This window comes from Danio rerio, chromosome 10 (genome assembly GCF_052040795.2).
Source record: "Danio rerio strain M-AB ecotype USA chromosome 10, GRCz13ab, whole genome shotgun sequence".
Taxonomy (NCBI): domain Eukaryota; kingdom Metazoa; phylum Chordata; class Actinopteri; order Cypriniformes; family Danionidae; genus Danio; species Danio rerio.
In genome coordinates this window covers 25,693,149-25,711,571 of record NC_141030.1, presented here as the reverse complement: position 1 = coordinate 25,711,571, position 18,423 = coordinate 25,693,149, and the positions used below count along the sequence as shown (strand labels likewise).

Here is an 18,423-nt window from a genome sequence, read left to right as displayed (position 1 = left end):
AACTTATTTGATGGGACTTTCATATGTTCTTCATTGGTAAAGGTTTCTATTTGCAACATGTTTTCATAGCATTCAACATCAGAGCCAATCGGATTTTTGAATTCTGTTGCCAATCACTGGTGTTCTGAAGGGAGAGTTCACCCAAAAAATGAAAAAGTATTCATCATTTACTGTACTTATCTCCAAATGAAACTTTAAAAACTGCCAATCATTAGCTATGTTTCAATCCAAAGATGCTAACTGAATTGATGCACAAAACTGGAATTTCGCATATAAGACGTGAATAAAGCAGAGTTTCCATCCAAATGGTCAAAGAGAACAAAATTGTCACTTTCTGATAAACTGGAACCAAATATCAACAGTAAAAACGGAATTTGCTGTGGTTGGGGAAGCTGCGTGAATCTTTTCTTTATTTAATAAATTAAGTGCACTTTAGAAGACAGTATGCTGACACGTGAGAGAGGAGTTTAAAGGCATCAGACACGAAGCACAGACACTCTTGACAATTTTGGAGGTAAATAATAATATAATAGCACTAATAATGAAATGGTTAAAACAACATTTTAGATGTTTTACAAAGTGCTCAGCCTGATGTTTTATCCATTCGCACACATTTTTATAATCACATGATCCCTTATAATAACTTTTTTAATGCGCATACTGGAATTTGTTCTGTAAAAGTCTTTCCATCGAAAATAATATTTAACCAAGTTATGCACATATGATTTTTTATGCGCATTTCTAAATGTATGCACATTGGAGCGTTTTCATCAACCGTTTTTATACATCTATCCAAAATGTGCATAAAAATAGGTGGATGAAAATGTGTCTACAGACATCCTCTGTAAAATCTATAGTCAAGTGGCAACTGTTTTTAGTTAATGAGATAAGGATGAGTAAATGATGACAGAATTTTAAGAGTTTATTTGTACTGTGTATGCAGTAGCTATGTTGATAATTACTTTGTAAGATTGCAATGAGTAAAGATGAATTACAGCTTGTTAAGACAGTACTCGTTGCGTGCTTTGCGTGAATTCAGAATTCAAATAAATGTACTCAGGCTTCAGCCTCAGCAAACAATTTTTCCATTGTGAAGCTTTTACTACTTCATTTGAGTAAATGTAAGTGGAGATTGTGATTAAATGGAGGCTGGGACTGTAGAACATTCATAGTTTGTTGTTTTTTTTAAGATTGATAAGGTTTTTAAATATAAAGAAATAATTTTCATGTAGAAATAATGTTTTTAATGCAATTTAGGTTATTAGGCAGTATTTGATTAAGAGTTGTGTTCATTAACATGAAGAACAAAACACGTAAGAATCATAAACCTTGGCTGATCACAAAACTTATTTTCTGCAACAATCCAAAATGGGCAGCATGGCGGCTCAGTGGTTAGCACTGTCGCCTCACATCATGAAGGTCGCTGGTTCGAGTCCCGGCTGGGTCAGTTAGCATTTCTGTGTGAAGTTTGCATGTTCTCCCTGTTTTCATGTGGGTTTCTTTCGTGTGCTCCAGTTTTCCCCACAGTCCAAAGACATGCAATATTGGTGAATTGATTAAATTAAATTGGCCGTGGTATGTGTGTGAGAGTGTATGGGTGTTTCCCAGTACTGGTTTGCAGCTGGAAGGGCATCTACTGTGTAAAACATAAGCTGGATAAGTTGATGGTTCATTCCACTTTGGCAACCCCAGATAAATCAAGGAACTAAGCTGAAGGAAAATGAATGAATGAATGAATGAATAAATGAATGAATGAATGAATGAATGAATGAATGAATGAATGAATGAATGAATGAATGAATGAATAATCCAAAATGAAATGGAAAAATTCTAAAGTAGTCTTGTATTCTGAGTGATTAAGATAAAATTCACATTTCCCCCATACATGCTTTATTTCCTTTTCCGTTTATTTTCCACCACTGCCATGGGCTGTTTCCATTCTCAGGAAGTGTGGCACTCATTTTTAGCTTGAGTTGTAACTTTGCTATCCCAGTGTTCCTTTGTAGCCAAGATGCTTGTGCTGTGCGTTTCACATGATCTTGAGATGAAGGGCACATTTCTCCATCAGTTTCCTGTCTCAGTTTAACGCCTATAGCTGTAGTCATGGATTTAGGACTAATACAAAGTTTCACTGAATAATGCATGTGTCTTTGAAATAGCATAATTGATATCAATTATTCAACTGAGTCTCCAGTGTTATGTTTCCAGAACTTCCCGCTGAGAATCTAATGGACACAGAGGTCACGTTGGTCTCAAAATTGGAAGAAATTTAAAAAATGGTTGTGTTGAAAATCTTGTCACAGACAGTCTCTTATGGGAATTGAAGAAAGTGTCAAATTGTGTGCTTTTGGCAGTTTAACGTACTCTTTTGGTTATTGTTGTGATGGGCATTAAATGTGTGACTAGCCTTGTGGAACATTGCAGATTGTTTTTTGTAGCACTGAAGCGGTGCGCGGTAAACTGCCCCACAAGTAAAGTGTTTCTGGGTTTGCCATGTGGCAGTAACAATGTCATTAACTCCAGTTTGAGGAAAGATAGAAACAGCACAGCAGTCAAATCCCACATCCTCCTTCTGTCAATTTCATGCTCTCTGAACCAAAAGCTGTGTGAAGAATCTTGCAGAACGTCTTGAACGAGAACGTCATACCTCAGATGCTGCAGAGTGTGGGTATATGTTTTGTTGAGTCTGCATGTTTGGTAGTGTGTGTGGTTCACACTTCAATAAATTAGGAAAAATCTAATGTTTCATGATTTAGAAGTTAAAAAAAACAAGCTGCAATTTACAGTGCATTTCTAACTGTATGTGTAGCAGTTATCTGTAGTTAAATGCATATTATTTAAAGAAACTGATAATGGTATATGTTTATATATACAGATAATGCAATAACCTCTTAAGGTTTGAGGGTCTTTTCAGTCTAAATATTCAGGTTCAGTTGTAAATCATAGAAAAGTTTCTTCATTTAAGCCTATTTAATCAGCATTGCTAAATTAAATTTTGTATGTACACTCAAAAATGACCTTTGCTGCTTATTTAAACTGCTTATTAAAAATGAGTTATGCAAATGACAACCCAATTCTTAGGGTTTTGTGGGTAATACTTAATTGTTTTATGTTTAATCCACTTAAATTTGTAAAACATTTAAGTTTTATCGATTTGTGTTGGGACTAAAGTGCCTTTAAGGCAAGTCATTTTATCGGCGGCCATTTTTAAATGCCTCTCGAGCAGTATGCTCAGGCATTCTATCCTAATGGGGAAACATCAAATTCTCCAAAACTGTTTGCCAAGTTTATGATTACATTATATATTCAGAATAATCAATAAAAATAAACAACATCAGTCTCACAAGTTTCATTTCTAAACGTCCGAATCAAACAAAATGGGCATATTTTCAGGTTGCCCAAGCTAATGCACATGCGCTCTCGAAACGATCGAGATCATGACACCAACCTCATTTATGGCTGTTCTACACATTATCATCCTCTGAATAAGGATCACCAGATCTTGCTGGTCTACTGAAGAAATCCACAAATTGGTCTTGATGGCAAATCTCTTCCAGAAATTATAGCAACTCTTTGTTTACTAGTTTGTGGGCATTCGAGTAGTTGCTATCACGTGGCGTGTGTTTGACAGGATGGACTGTACCTCGTGTTGGTTTCATACAGATTACAAAACCAAAAAAACTTTTGTTTTCAAGTGCACTTGGTTAATTTAAAAGCACAGATCTCAAGCTTTATTTGCATATATCTCTTTTGTCTGTGAAGCAAACATTTGCTTAGATTCCAGTGCGTTTGTTAAAGCACACGTCTGGTCTGAGCTTTTCCCCCGAAAAAACGTCAGCCTATAGCGATCAATGATTGGCTCCTGTACTAGTATGCAGGGCTTCATTCACCATATTGACCATTACACTTTTTCCCATTCAAAACTATACGAGTGACATGTGTTGTGTATTTTATAGTCTTTGCTACAGTGTAGTTTTCACATGTCAGCAAGTAATTACATGAATTTTAAATATATACGATTCTCTATCTGTGTCAGCATACATACATGATGTGTGTGTGCGTGTGACATTTACAAACAAATATACAAAGTAAAAAATAAAGCATTAACAGTTTTTCTTGAGTTTGGGGAATTATAAATCAGAGAAAACTTACATTATATAAATGTATTATATAAATGACAAACCTGCTATAATTTGTACTTAATTTAGTTTGGTTTGTTTATAAGTTGGAAAGGTAATAGTTTAAAACACTTAACTTAGACTTCTGAGCATCCAAACTGTTCAGAAAGTCCTTAACATAATTTTATATTAATTGCCATACCAAGTGATTGTTTATGTCTAGAAGAAGGGAAAAATCTATTTCTGTTTTTCTGTTTGGCCAAAAGTGGGTACACATTTTTCTTGTTTAAAAATGCATGATATGAAAGTTATAACGAGTTTTTGCTTATGTATTGTGTTGTACTCCCAAATGAAATTAAATACTGAATTCAAGAGGGGAAGCATATTTTCTGAAGACAAACACATTAGAAAAACTTCTGTGTATTGACATCATGATTGACATCATTCTGAGATATTAAACATCATATTATGCTTTTTTAAGGTGTAGTTTTTCAGGTCTGTGAAGTTTTAAAAATTTGTTTATTTAAAGCCTCTTTTTTGGGTGAAGCAAAATATGCTGTATTTATGTATCTCCTGAAATGCACATGAGTTGCTGCAGAAACGGCAAACAAAGCAGTAGCATGTATTTTAAAATTCATGTGAAATCAAAATTTACAAATGTTTATTTTGCTAGCGTACATTGTTATTTTTTTAAAATGAACAATTAATTAGTACAAGTTAATTCACTGAATAATTTTTTTATTTGCTTCTGGACATGGTCACACCAGACTATGATTGATATGAAACCGGACTGACAGATTTTCAATTTACTAGAACATCTACAGTATGTTAAGGTGCTTTTGAATTTGGAGTGGCAGTCCTTCTCAGTTGATGTTAGTTTGACGATTCTTGCTCTGCCACAATATTCTTGGCCACCCATGTCCCTTTTACCATTAGTTTGCTATTAGGGAATGGTGTGGAAAACGAAAGCCCCACCCCAATCAATATCCCATTCCAGTTGGAACTACATAAACAAACTGGAATAAAGTCCATGTGAACTTGAAGCTGCTGAGACTTCTAAAGCAAGAAATAGAAAAGTTATGAGTTAGAGTTAATGAGGCCAACAGTGGGTGCTTACCCTGGAACCAAAATGGGTCCTAATGCCCCACTACAGTGACGCAGATGTCCTTCAGATGAGACATTAACCAGGGTCCTGACTCACTATGGTCATTAAAAATCCCATGGCACTTCTCATAGAGTAGGGGTCTAACCTTGATGTCCAGGTCAAGTTTTATCTATCAACCCTTACCCATCATGGCGTCCTAATCATCCTGATCTGATGAATTGTTTCTATCACTGTCTATGCTCACCACCTTCCAATGGTGTTTGGTGAAAGTACTGGCACTGCAGTTCCATGGCTGCCATTAGACCCAGGTGAAAACTGCACCCTGAACTGCACTCTGTAAGAAGAGACCCCTTTTGTGTGATTGTAAAACACTTTGGGTGTAAGGTAATACACAGTAAAACACTACATAAACTATTTAATTAATATGTTAATTCATTCAAAAGATTTAAAAATGAAGGACATTTAAAGATTTAACAGGCCTAGTTATCCTGTTTTAGACAGAGGCTCATAAATGGCCTTTTTTGAGCAGGTGATGTAGATGCAATCAGACACTTGCATGCGAACACAGAGAAATGGAGGGAGGCAGCAAAGAGGAGGAGAAGGGGAGGAAAGGAGGTGGAGCGAGGGGAAGGTCAGAGTGCTGCTCTACATGATAAAGATGTTGGCGTTGTCATCGGGATTCTCCGCACGCAGGCCGGATATTACCTCTTTCCCCACATGTCATTCCAAGCCATTCCATAAGGACATGCAAGCTGAGGAGGCTGTCTAACTCCTTTCTGAGTCAGAGCCAAAGGATTAGCGTTCATTTAAGTTCGTAATCAAGACTTCTCAATGCAAACTCTCTCATGCTTAGGCAGGAGCTGGTCATTTGCAGTCTGTGTGAACATGCACTGTCAGACATGCACTCTCAGGAACCTATACACCTAACACCTCCCTAAACTCTCCCCCTTACTCTGAGATAACATGCTCTTTTGAGTACACATTACTGAAAGTGCATCTCAGAGCATTTATGTATAGGTTTGCAGCCAGACACTATTGGGTCAGGGGCTTTCAGCATGAGCTTTAGGAGCCTCCATGTCACTAGAGTAGCCTCCATGTCACTTATGAAATCATATATTTGTGGTATTCGTGTGAAACACATGAAATCTGAGACCCATGTACTCATATGTATAGTAAACAAATACATAGAAACAATTGTTACCATGACTTGACAAAACTATAGGTTGTTTTCAATCAGATTTAAATAGAAAACAACCACATATGTTGGGCATGATCCTAATATCATTAATAGCGGCCACGTTTTCTAGTAAACTAAATTATGTATAAGCTGTATAAGCTATTACGTTACATGAAAAAAATACTACAGTAAATATTAAAGTGTTTGGAAACATACTATACAATTACTTGAATTAAACAGTCAGTAATTATATTGTTGCTGTGGTACAACACGACTGTAGTAATAAACAAATTAGGCTTCAGTTAAATAGTCAATAGGCTTTAGTTTTCTACGTTACAGTATTTATTACAGTTTATCTTTTTACTATACAGCATTCTGTAGCATTCATTAACCAAAGAGTTTTAAACATTGTACACCTAACTATGTGGTTTAAAACAAGGTTATTAAAAACAACTATAGTTTTTTTCCCTCCATGCGGATATTTTCCAGCCATCACAAAATAACCGTTGAAAGCATACAAAAGCATGGTCGCATAGTCTACATTATATAATTTTTTTTGAATGGAGGAAATTTACTGCTCCACAATAATAACCGTCTAGTTTTGTTGCAACGGTTGCATTTCTTTTTAGTTTGGTCGATGAACTTACTATCAACAAACATTCAGCACTGCTGCGCATCTCGATGTTCACGGTTGTTTATTCTGCTGAAACCCTAGACTTGAATTATTGTTAAACAAGACAAGGATTTCATTTCAGCAATTACATGGCAGGGTATGTTATTTATATCCTCCTGAATGTTGGATGTGTGGTGATGTTTGTATCTGATTATCATATAACACATTAACATATTTATACTAGGCCTTTGTATAATCTGTATTGGTCCTGTCAAACAAAAAGTTGTTTAATACATGCCACCTTTTTTTCTGGTTTTTAACCAGTTTCTTGAACTTTCCTCCCTTTATGAGCAAAAACCTTTGGAAGTCTTTAGAAGCTGATCACTGGTTCTTATTTTGGCTGATTTAAACAATTATAAACAACATGAAACAGAAATATTTTGATGTTCTGATAGCAATTCCTATGTAGAAGAATCACTTCCTGTCCACTATTTGAATTTCATGCATCATCAATGACGTCTTGTGAAAACAACCCATTACTATCATTTTAAGAGGTCAAACTGAACAGGTAATTTTTTTTAATGGATTTAAAAATAGATCGAGTGATGGTGCCATTCTAATCTCATGAGGCAGATTGTTCCACAACTATGGACCAACCACAGAAAACTATTTTTTTTTTTTTGCCTATGGGGTGGTACAGTGACTCAGCCGTTAGCACTGTCACGGTCACCTTACAGCAAGAAGGTCGCTGGTTCGAATCCTAGCTGGACCAGTTGGCATTTTTGTGTGGAGTTTGCATGATCTTCCCATGTTCACGGGGGGTTCCCTCAGGGTGCTCTAGTTTCCCTCACAGTCCAAAGACAAGTACTATAGGTGAATTGAAAAAAACTAAACTGGCCTTAGTGTATGAGTGTGTGTGTGTGTGTGTGTGTGTGTGTGTGTGTGTGTGTGTGTGTGTGTGTGTGTGTGAGGTGTGAGTGTGTGCGAGTGTGTGTGTGCAAGAGTGTATGTTTGTTTCCCATTACTGGGTTGAGGCTGGAAGGGTATCCGCTACGTAAAACATTTGCTGGAATAGTTGGTCGCTGTAGCAACCCCTGATAAATAAAGGACTAAGTCGAAGGGAAAATTAAGTAATAAATGGTTTTGTTGCCTTTATAATATCATAAATTAATGCTGGCATAAAACATAAACATTGCAACTTATTGTTTTCAATTCTCCTGGAAGATTGAGTTCTTACTGTCTTTAAATTGTGGTACCACAACCTGATGTATGTTGAGTTATACTGTAGGTCAAAGGTGAAATACTTTAAGCCTGAACTTGACAATGTGACGCTGAAGGTGACCATGACCTTCACGTTTGCTGTGGTAACTCGATTCACATGATTAGATTGTTATTAGTATTCCACAAGGCTGATCATCTATTGATCTCCTCCTACTGTGAGTTTCTAAGGACATCAAATACGTGAGGCAAAAGCTGCTTAGTGTGATACATAGGCCAGCAGAAAGAGAGGGAGGAAAGGTGGGTTGCATGAATAGACTAATACTAAGAGCAGACATGCAGAAATTTGGTCGAATTTGCTGGTTTTCACTCAGGTCGTGCTCAGCTGCTTAATATTAGGGAAGAAAAACTTGCAGTAACCCTTTCGTTGCGATCCAGCATCTTCTCCATTTCTCCTTCCCTCAACCGTTCTGAATCTCTCAATCTCTGGTGGCTCGCCGAAAGGCTTCAGTCAGCCGTTTCTGCTTGGCTACTCTCAGTAAATCAATCCTGCTGATTGGGTCTGCTCTCTGACAGGGCAAGGACCCTGACGAAGACTAAGAGAGATGTATACATGTCGCTGCTGGTTACAGTCACCCATCTACAGCAGCTTGGATTGGTGGGAATAGCTTTAAGCGAAAAGGAGATGAATGGGAACGATGCGGTTATGTTCAGAACGGGCTAAATTAAAGTTTCAGGTTGCAAGCGGGATGTGTTTTTCTTCATCTTAGCCCATGACATTTTGAGAATCTATAGATTTGAGATAGTTCTTCTTTCAAGTCTGTGTGTTTATATTTGCATGCCAGTACATATGTTGAGTAGAGCTCACTGCTTCTTCACTCCGAGTACCTTTAGGGACAGCTTTAAGTTCATCAGTCATGTTAATGAATGCACAGTTGATGAGTAGTATAATCTACCTCCTGCTCTCTGGAGAACATTGCTTTCAACAAAACAACAAGATGAAATTTATCCTTACTCTCTACAGAGACAGCCCAACCAATCAAAAGTATAGCATTTTTTCTGTTATTTCTGTTTGTGAGATGTTTAACTTGTTTTTGTGTTCACACATGTATGTGTATGTATATAAAATCCCTGTGCTTATTAGCATATTTGTGTGTTTTCATTCTTTGGCAGGAGCATTTTAACCCAGAATGCAAATTTAAAGAGAGTGTGTTTGAGAATTACTACGTGACATATTCCTCCATGCTGTACCGCCAAAGCCAGTCAGGACGCTCCTGGTACATCGGCATCAACCGGGATGGCCAAGTGATGAAGGGCAACCGCGTAAAGAAAACCAAAGCGGCCGCACACTTCCTACCTAAAGTCATCGAAGGTCAGATCAGGCTCTTTTTTTAACTTGTAACTTATTCAGATGAAGACTGCAATTACAAAAATTACTTCAATTTCCTAGAAAGTTGATGCCAAACTAGTAAATATTTTTGGACCAGCAACAAACCAGATAAGGTGGTCAAGATGGTTTTGGGAATGTTGGCTACTTTAGCTTTTAATTAATAATTTATGTGTCAAAGTCAATTCCTAAAGGCCCGCAGCTCAGCAGTTTTGCTCCAACCCTAATCCAAAAATCAAGATTCTTTTGAACACCTTGGTTAGTTGGATCAGCAGAGTTTGATTATGGTTGGACCAAAACTGTGCAGAGCTGCATCCTTCCAGGAATTGACTTTAACACCTATAACCTAGGGTAATAGCCAGACAATAATATCAAATAACTAATATTTAGCTTGCACTAATAGAGACCACATTATAACTTAAAACTCAGACAAGATCATCTTGGAATAGCTAATTAACCTTTTACAATTAAGGCAAATTTCCACTTTAACCACCATTTTAAATCAATCAATACCAACCTTACAGCAGTAAATAGCTTGTGTGGAACAGCTAATAACCAGTTTGCACTAGCAAAGACCAGCTTTAAATAAAAGGTTGTACCACATTAAACTAGCCACTAACAAGCTTACATCAACTGGGTTAGACCAGCCAATAACAAGGCTTACACACAAGCATAGATCAGCTGATCTCCGATTTGCATTGCCATAGCCAGCAAATATCCAGCTTGCACTTGTTTAGACAAAAAAATAACGAGCTTAGATTAAGTAATTCTTGTCTTACAAAATCTTTAATCAGACAATAATAAGTTCAGAGCATTTAATAGCTAGCTTAGATCAGATAATAATCCATTTACACCACATATTAACAATGTGCAATAGTTTAGAACAGCTAATAACAATTTAAAGCAGTGAATAACCATCTGAAAACAATGGTGTCAAACTCAGATCTGCACAGTTCTGCACCTCTGCAATTTAGCTATAACCCTAATAAACCACACCTGATTCAACTAATTGAGTCATTCAGGCTTGTTTGAAACCTACAGGTTATGCTGCTGTCAGTTTGAGAATGCAAAATTCTGTAATAAAAATTGATTAAACAAGATAATTAGACATTAAAAAAGCAAGCAATTGCTCCATATTATAAATTTCTGTCCAGAGAGGTCATGATTTGATCATCGATTGGTCTCACAGAGTCACATAATGCAATTTCGCAGGTCAGAGTTCACCAAGCTTGAACCTTGCAATGCAATGAACTGTAAAACTTGTTGCACGAGCTTACTTTTCTGGTCAGTTGCATTTGCATGCATATAAATGGAAGTCTATGGGGCGAAAAGTGCAGTGTGTTGAAGCTAAACTGTGCAGGGCTGCAGCCCTCCAGGACATCCTTGATCTAAAACCAACTAATAATCCGTTTGTGTCAGCTAATCTTAGATCACCCAATAACTTGTACAAGCTTAAACCAGTCAAAAACCAACGTGCACTTGCATAGACCAGCTGATGTCCAGTTTAAATTTCTATAGGCCAGCTAATGTCTAGCTTAAACCTTGACTAGGCAATAACAAGCTTAGTTTGGCTAGAATCCATTTACACCATTTTAAATTAGCCAATACAGTAGTTAGTTAGTAGATAGCAATAATTCAAACTGCTAGTAATCAGCTTTGACAACATAATAATCAGACTGTTCCAAGTCATGCCCATCTTAAATCAGCCCCAAAACAACCTGCATTATTTTAAATGTGCTGATAACCAGCTTACACCAGCAGACAAGGTAATATCTAGTTTACCTTACCTTAGACCAGATAAGCATTAGTGTGAACCAGCCAATAAGATTTTACAATATCCCCATTAATCACATTAATAGTTATCTCAAATGTTTATTTCAAGAGCAGATTCTTGTAATTTTTAATTCTCCAGTGACATAAATATTTTCACTGTTCATGAGACTATATCTTACTTTAGATACTCTGTTATTGCTTTAAATAACAACAGTCTGTCTTTGTTCTTTTTGTTCCCTCAGTGGCCATGTACAAGGAACCTTCCCTGCATGAGCTTGTAGCAGAGCAGAGTCCTCCTCGCAAAACCGTAAAGACTTCAGACTCCCCTTCCCACCAGAACGGCAGGAAAGAGGCCCCCAGGGCTGATGCTTCATAGCACAGGGGCCGCACACATGGAGGGTGAGGGACTACACTGACAATGAGAACTCCATTTTCCTTCATGCAACGAGGGCAGAAAGAGCTATAAGAGCAGCTACTTGCTTTTGAACAGGGCGAGATCAGACAGCAGCCCATGGCTCTCTACAACCCGAGGAGAATCCCTGCCTCGTCCCGTCTAACCAGCTCCCATATATTTCCACTGACCCGGCATGACACCTGACCCCCTTCAAATGATCCCATAATCCCTTGCAAAAACATTTTTCTGTGCCCCCACATGCCCTACTTGAGTTCTCTCACAGTGTCAAACGAGAAATGCAAACAATATCCTTCCTAACTGAAGAATTCAATTGACTTTTCTTTCCCTATGGTTTGTTTTTGTTTGAAGGGAGAGTTTGGATGTGAGAATGAGAGCGAGAGTGAGCAAGAGAGAGAAAGAGAGAGAGAGGTTATTATCCAATATCATCATAATGATTCCAGCAGATGAGACCCTCAATGGTTCATTTTTTTTTCTCTCTGCAACAACTTTGCCAACGGCAGCTCTGTGCCAATCAGAAATGAAAGAAGGAGTGTAGTAAAATTAGTTTTTATTGGACAATTCAAGGAGGATGTGGTTCTATTGGTCAGCATGTAAAGACTGATGGGCTGTTGCCAGGAAAACCAATGGCATCATGTGTAATATGTAATTGGGCAGGTTTTAAAATCAAGACTCACTCTCTGATATTTGCATCTTATGAGTTCAGAATGAATTCACAACCCACGCTTCTGTGTTTTAGTTTAATCAAAGCTATACGTCCAGCCTGCAAGATCCAAAAAAGGGGGGAAACACAACTTAATTCTCTTGTGATGACTCTATTCATGTTTAAAGACTGGTGGGCTCGAAGAGCCAACCGTATCATTGGCAAACGCGTGGAGATTATTCAGGGCAGTTGTTTGATAGCTCTTTGATGGAATTCGTACAGGGGATTACATGGAGTCCGGCCATGATTGCTTGAATTATTTACTCCTATCCCCAGGAACGTTCAGCGCGTTCAAGCAGCTCGGACGAGAGATTTTAATATGCAAATTTAAATTGTGGCGAGGCGGTTAGTGACGAAGTGTTTGTGTGCATTTAGACGTGTGTATTAGAGTGTGAAAGAGACAGAATGATGTGAAACGAACATCTGCTTCCATTATTTATTTTTGTGTGTGTGTGTGGCAGTCTGGGCACACATGTGTAAATGCATTGGCTCACACACCACAGTTGATCATTTTAATGGTTCGGTCGAGTCTGGGCATTTTAATCTGCCTGGAGATGTTGACTGATGACCCTCTCCAGCTTTCATAATTGACACATAACCAAGAGGAAGTGCTGTGACGTCCAGAATCTCTTTGTAATTCCACGGGCATCTTACCGGTCTACACTCCACATGCAGTCGTTTGTAATGTTAGTGTCTGAGTAAACGGTTGATCAAGCATCATATAGATGTTACTTCTTTGTCCTTCAGACAGGAAGAGTCACGCTCCATGACTGCACATGGGATAGGTTTGGATTCGCTGTTGTTTTGTGTCAAAAGGGTCATTTTGACTCATATTTGTGGTCACCTCAGTGTCCTTGGGATGTGTCCTGAATATGTAAGGATGAACTATGAAATTAAAGAACTTTAGATATTGAAAGAAATGGCAAAAGATATTCAGAAGAACGAATAGTGGATGTCAGTGAGGGTTTGCGCATGTTGCAGAAGGTTTTTAGCATGTTGAAGCATGGTACGTGTATATGTCTCAATGAAAGTTGACTGTACGTCGAATACTAAAGGAATGTTCCTTGTTGAATAAAAGTTAAGCTCTGTCTACAACACACCTGGCATTTGTGTTGATTAACCAAATGAATTTAAAAATCCGACATTACTTCAATTAAAAATATAAAAGTCAGGGCTACTGTGATGAACATACAATCAATGTAAATTAGTAGAGTAAGAGGATTTACCTTGTGAAGTTTAAACAAAAAACAAAATACAGCAGATTTCCACTGCAGAAGAGTGAAGCCAAAATGTCCCAGATATGGTACAAGCTAAGTATAGCTTGAATCCCATTTGTTTAGCTAACCACCAGAGGGCAAACTAAAGTTTTTGGCTTCACTTTTTTGGACATGATCAAAACAGACAGAATTTAAAAACGAAAAATTTTATAAAATGAGTTTATACAAACAGGGACATTAGATTTTTTTTTTAAGTTTAGACTTATGAAATGTTAGACGAGTTTGACAAAATCTCTTTTGATCACTATATTTAGTCATTTATAATCAGCAAGTTCAAAATTTTTTTCTTAAATCATGTTGGCATGCAAATTATATGTAGCTATTCTATTAAAAATGGTGAACGCTTTCCCATTTGCTTCTATTGTAAGTGGTTGATTGTAATCTAGATTTTAAAAGGAAAGGAGGACATGTTACGTTAATCAACATTATGCCACAAGTGCTGTTGACTAAACTAAACTCGTATTGAATCTGGATATCTTTAAGGAACTGTAATAAAAGTCTGTAGAAAGTTTGCTTGTGCGAGACTAGATTTGGGATGAAGATGATTTTGTGGCTGTGAGAGTCTCTGAAAGTCCTGAGGGCAGCTCGGTGATTGAAGTTAGCTGGTGTAGAGGAAGATGGGTTTAGAAGCATTAGATTATGATGAGCAAAACCAGATGATCGTTAAGTACTTGTAGGACAGAGTGTGCTTTGGTGCTAATGATGAGTGTGAGATCCTGTTCTCTGAATTAGACACTGTTTAAATTCTTGCTGATTTAGCGGAAGGTGAGAAACGGGGTCCTTTGAGGATTTGGGTAAGGGGGACGTGACTGTATGTGCATGTGGTGTAGCTAGTGTACCTGGTCCCATGGAGGTTTTAAGAACACAAGGACGAATGTGGCGCAAACACGCCCCCTCATGTGTGCTCCAAAGTCATGCTCCATTTCCTGAGCAATCTCCCCAAACCCTCTCTTCTGTGTGTCCAGTGGCTATTAACCTTCCCTACAGCTCTGTGTGTTTGAGTGTGTGTGTGTGAGAGAGAGAGAGAGGGAGATAGAGCAAAGTAACGATCGATTGACTCAATAAAAGCCAAACTGGAGAGCAATAGCCCATCGCTGTGAGCAATAATTTCCCTGTGCAACCGAGGAACCCGAGGACATTAGCAGACGATGAACTGAGTTTTTTTCCCTTCATGGGACTTTATCCAGTCTGTGAGAAACTGGCGGAGGAGAAGATGACGACATGGAGATAAAGTGACGTTCAGATGGTAAAGCCAATTTCGGTATTGTCAAATGGGCCTAGCTCACTCTTTTTCTCACTGTCTGTATTTTGTTCCTCTCTCTGTCCAGACTTGGTTTTGCTGTGAAGTTGCTAGTATTATGGTCTCAGATCTCTCCTGACTCTCGCTCTCTCTTTAAAATCAGGGCAAGTTCTCAAGGACACATTGAGTCCACCCTCTGTTTCATTTGCCCTCAATTCAAGCATGCAAAAAGAGTGAGGCGATTGTGGGAACAATTCTGAAATTTTCATGCTGTATTTTTGTGACGAAAAATAGATTTCATACTATATCTCAGAGGAGTAAAAGAAAACAATATGTATATGTATATAAATCAAAGAATGATTCAAAAGTAATATTAAATGCAATCAAAAAAAAATAAATAAATGATGATGACAGTACTGTAAACGGCTGCTTCTGGGGAGATGGACTGCCTGGTCTTGCCAAAACTGCTGTGAGCCATAAGGACTGTGGACATGTACAGATTTGATTTTCTTTTTGTATTTGTTTTTATTAAATTGTGATATTAATTGCAACCGAAGGCCATTTTACCCACAGAGAAAATGTAATTTTGAAGATCTGATGGGTACTTCCTTGAATTTTGCTTTTATATTTAGTGGGGAATGTGTATGAACCTGAAACCTTGTATTTGTTTGATTGTTTTTCTTTTTCTGCCATATTTCCCTTGTGTGAAATTGTTTTTATATATATTATTTCCTTTCTACATTTTTCTTTCTTAAACCTGTGCCGTTAAAGGACTAACAAATTGGACTTTGAGACCTCCACACCCAAACCTTTTTGAGTTTTAAGCAAAAAAACAACAAACTAAAACCTGAAAGCCGACGCACCTTTTTCTAATCAGTTCTTCCAAACGAAATGAAAACAAGCCAACCCCTTTCTTTCCTATCCTCTTGTCTTCCAAATAACAAAGTCTTCCACTAGCCAGGGCTTGCCTGCGTGTGGCAATAACTGCCAAACTGAATGTGGCTGCCTAAGCCCCACCCCTTGATCTTACAGTGAATGCAGGCTGATTGGCTGACAGCCGCTGAAGGCAGAGCTAAACACAGCTGCCCTACAAAACCGCATGGAGGCCTCCGCGGAGACTCAAAGAAGGCTGAAGGTAGACTAACAGGTCAGCTAACAAACCCTTGCACCCCAAACCAGCATGACAGACGTGCTGCTCTGAAAGCCGACACACCTGGGAGAGTACTGGAACTCTACTGCATGCATCCCACTACGGAAATACTAGGAAAGGACTCCCCGTTACAGAGCACAGGATCTCCTTAGCACCCTCTCCTGGCCTCCAACTTGCCATCCTGTGTACGTTTCTAGAGCAATTATACATCTCTGGGCTGGGAGGAGGGAGGGGGTCTTATTATTACATATTATTGAATAAACAGTTATATTTGTATTATTGTAAGATGTGTGGTGGTCTGTCTTGTGTAAAATGTTTGCTTTTAAGAAAAAAATGAAAAAATGAGCAGGCAAGATATCAGAGGCATGCAGGAAACAGATGGCATAGACAGCTGTAGGTACTCACAGGTGAGCAGTCTGGTGGCAGGTGACATACAACCTCTGCTCCCTTCACTTAGCATTGGCAGAATGCACACGGACAACGCATTCACACACTCGAAACGCTTACGGCGTGCTGTATTTGTTCAACCTTCCCCTTTTATGTCACTAGACCCTGACTAATCCTCTCATTGGCCACCTACGAACATCTGCATTATGCCACTGCATTACAGCAAGTCTCGCTAATCAGATGAGGAAGAGAATTAATACCGCAGGGTGAAATATAAACCACAGCCCACTCCTGCTCCTGTAATGCTCGTTATAAAATTGTAGATCATCTTCCAGACCCTTCAAGCAAGCAGAGATAATTGTCTTGAATGCCATTACAGACCCAACAAACTCTTAAAACAAGCTTCGTCTACATATTTGAGGATTAGCTGGCACTTGATGGATTAATATGTGAAAATTACATGCAGTACAGGGTCTGAATTTCAGCGTGGGAGGGCCAAATGAAATTCAGATTCCACTGCTGTTAACTAAAAGTAATCCTAAAAACTAATTCTAGTTCAGGACTCCTGCTGTGTGAATATTCTAAAATTTTTCGAAGGCAGATTGCTTTTCAGAGATAATGACAGCAAGTGGGTTAAACGAGGAAAGAGTGAAGACATTAGATGATTGGCATAAATGATGATGATGGGAAAGACTGAGAGACTGTTGAAACTTTTAGAAAACAATGGAAGTTTTCAACATTTGATTTTAGCAAACCAATTATTTGGCATCTGTTAAATATAAACTGTAAATAAATATTTTTAATCATTCGTCAGTGCCATGCACTCTCTCCAAAAGACAACAGGACTATTTGCATTCTCACCAGTTGTGAATAGTTTTTCTGCACTCATAAATAAGAAAGTCATTAGAATTATTAGTGAACAACATTTACAATGGAGCAAATGGAGTTTGTGAAACTACCTCATGAACCAAGAGAAAAGAAAACATTGTTGCCAACACAGGAATGGTGTCGACTATGTCACATAAGTAAAAAACAACATAAGAAAAAATTAATAATAATTAAGCGTGTTTTACATGTTCACATGTTAACAATAAGATTATTATAGCTATTTATGTCCATTATGTCAAAAGTAAAATAAAAATAAAGCTCTGCCATTCGCTTTTAAGACTAAGGCCCAATCCCAATTCTATTTTTATACCCTAACTTCTTCCCCTCCCCTTTGAAACAGAGTGTGAAGGGGAAGGGCTTCAAAATTTACCCTTAGGTATGGGGACAGCACTACAACAGCTGTACACATCATCATATGTCATCGCAATTTCTTGCTTCATGAGATCAGATGATCGCGACTGCTGTAGTGATTCCAGTTGCCTTATTTCATGGTATTTATCTTGAGGAAATCACTGAAGGCATATATCACGTTTTCATAAAAATATAATGTGGCAAAAAGATCGTAACTGTACTGTGCATTTACGCAGTTGCCATATTCAGCTATGTAATCATACAAAAACAACATTATTCCAGACACTGTAAAAAGGTCATTCCCAGGCACTAGACTTTTCTGACAGGGTAACCATGATGGTACCATAAAAAACCATGATGGTAAAACACAAACGCCATGATTAATGTATTAAAACATGTGCTTGTTTGTAGTAAAAATTTATAATAATAGCAAAAAATACTATTTTGTGCATCTACTGTGAGCAGCCATGCTGCCACTGTTTCTGGGAAAATTTCACACCCTTTGTTTCAAGTGTGGTCCTGAAAAATCTCTGTTTGAAAGGGTATCTAGCCCTTCTTAGCCCTACGCCTTCAAGCTAAAGAGAATTGGAACAAGGGTAAGGGGAAGGGGTAAGGGGTAGAATT

The 18,423-nt window shown here is 38.0% G+C and overlaps 2 protein-coding genes across 7 annotated transcripts in view; one reads left to right on the top strand and one right to left on the bottom strand.

Annotated features, from left to right (window-relative positions):
- Nucleotides 1-16,458, top strand: part of fgf11b (fibroblast growth factor 11b) — an 86,869-nt gene extending 70,411 nt beyond the window's left edge. The window contains exons 4-5 of the mRNA XM_087270554.1: nt 9,405-9,603; nt 11,634-16,458. Coding sequence (XP_087126680.1) covers nt 9,405-9,603; nt 11,634-11,767 — 333 coding nt within the window. The 3' untranslated portion in view covers nt 11,768-16,458. The remainder of the gene's footprint in view (nt 1-9,404; nt 9,604-11,633) is intronic.
- nlgn2b (neuroligin 2b) overlaps nt 1-18,423 on the bottom strand; it is a 333,407-nt gene that overhangs the window by 294,764 nt on the left and 20,220 nt on the right. The window lies entirely within an intron of this gene.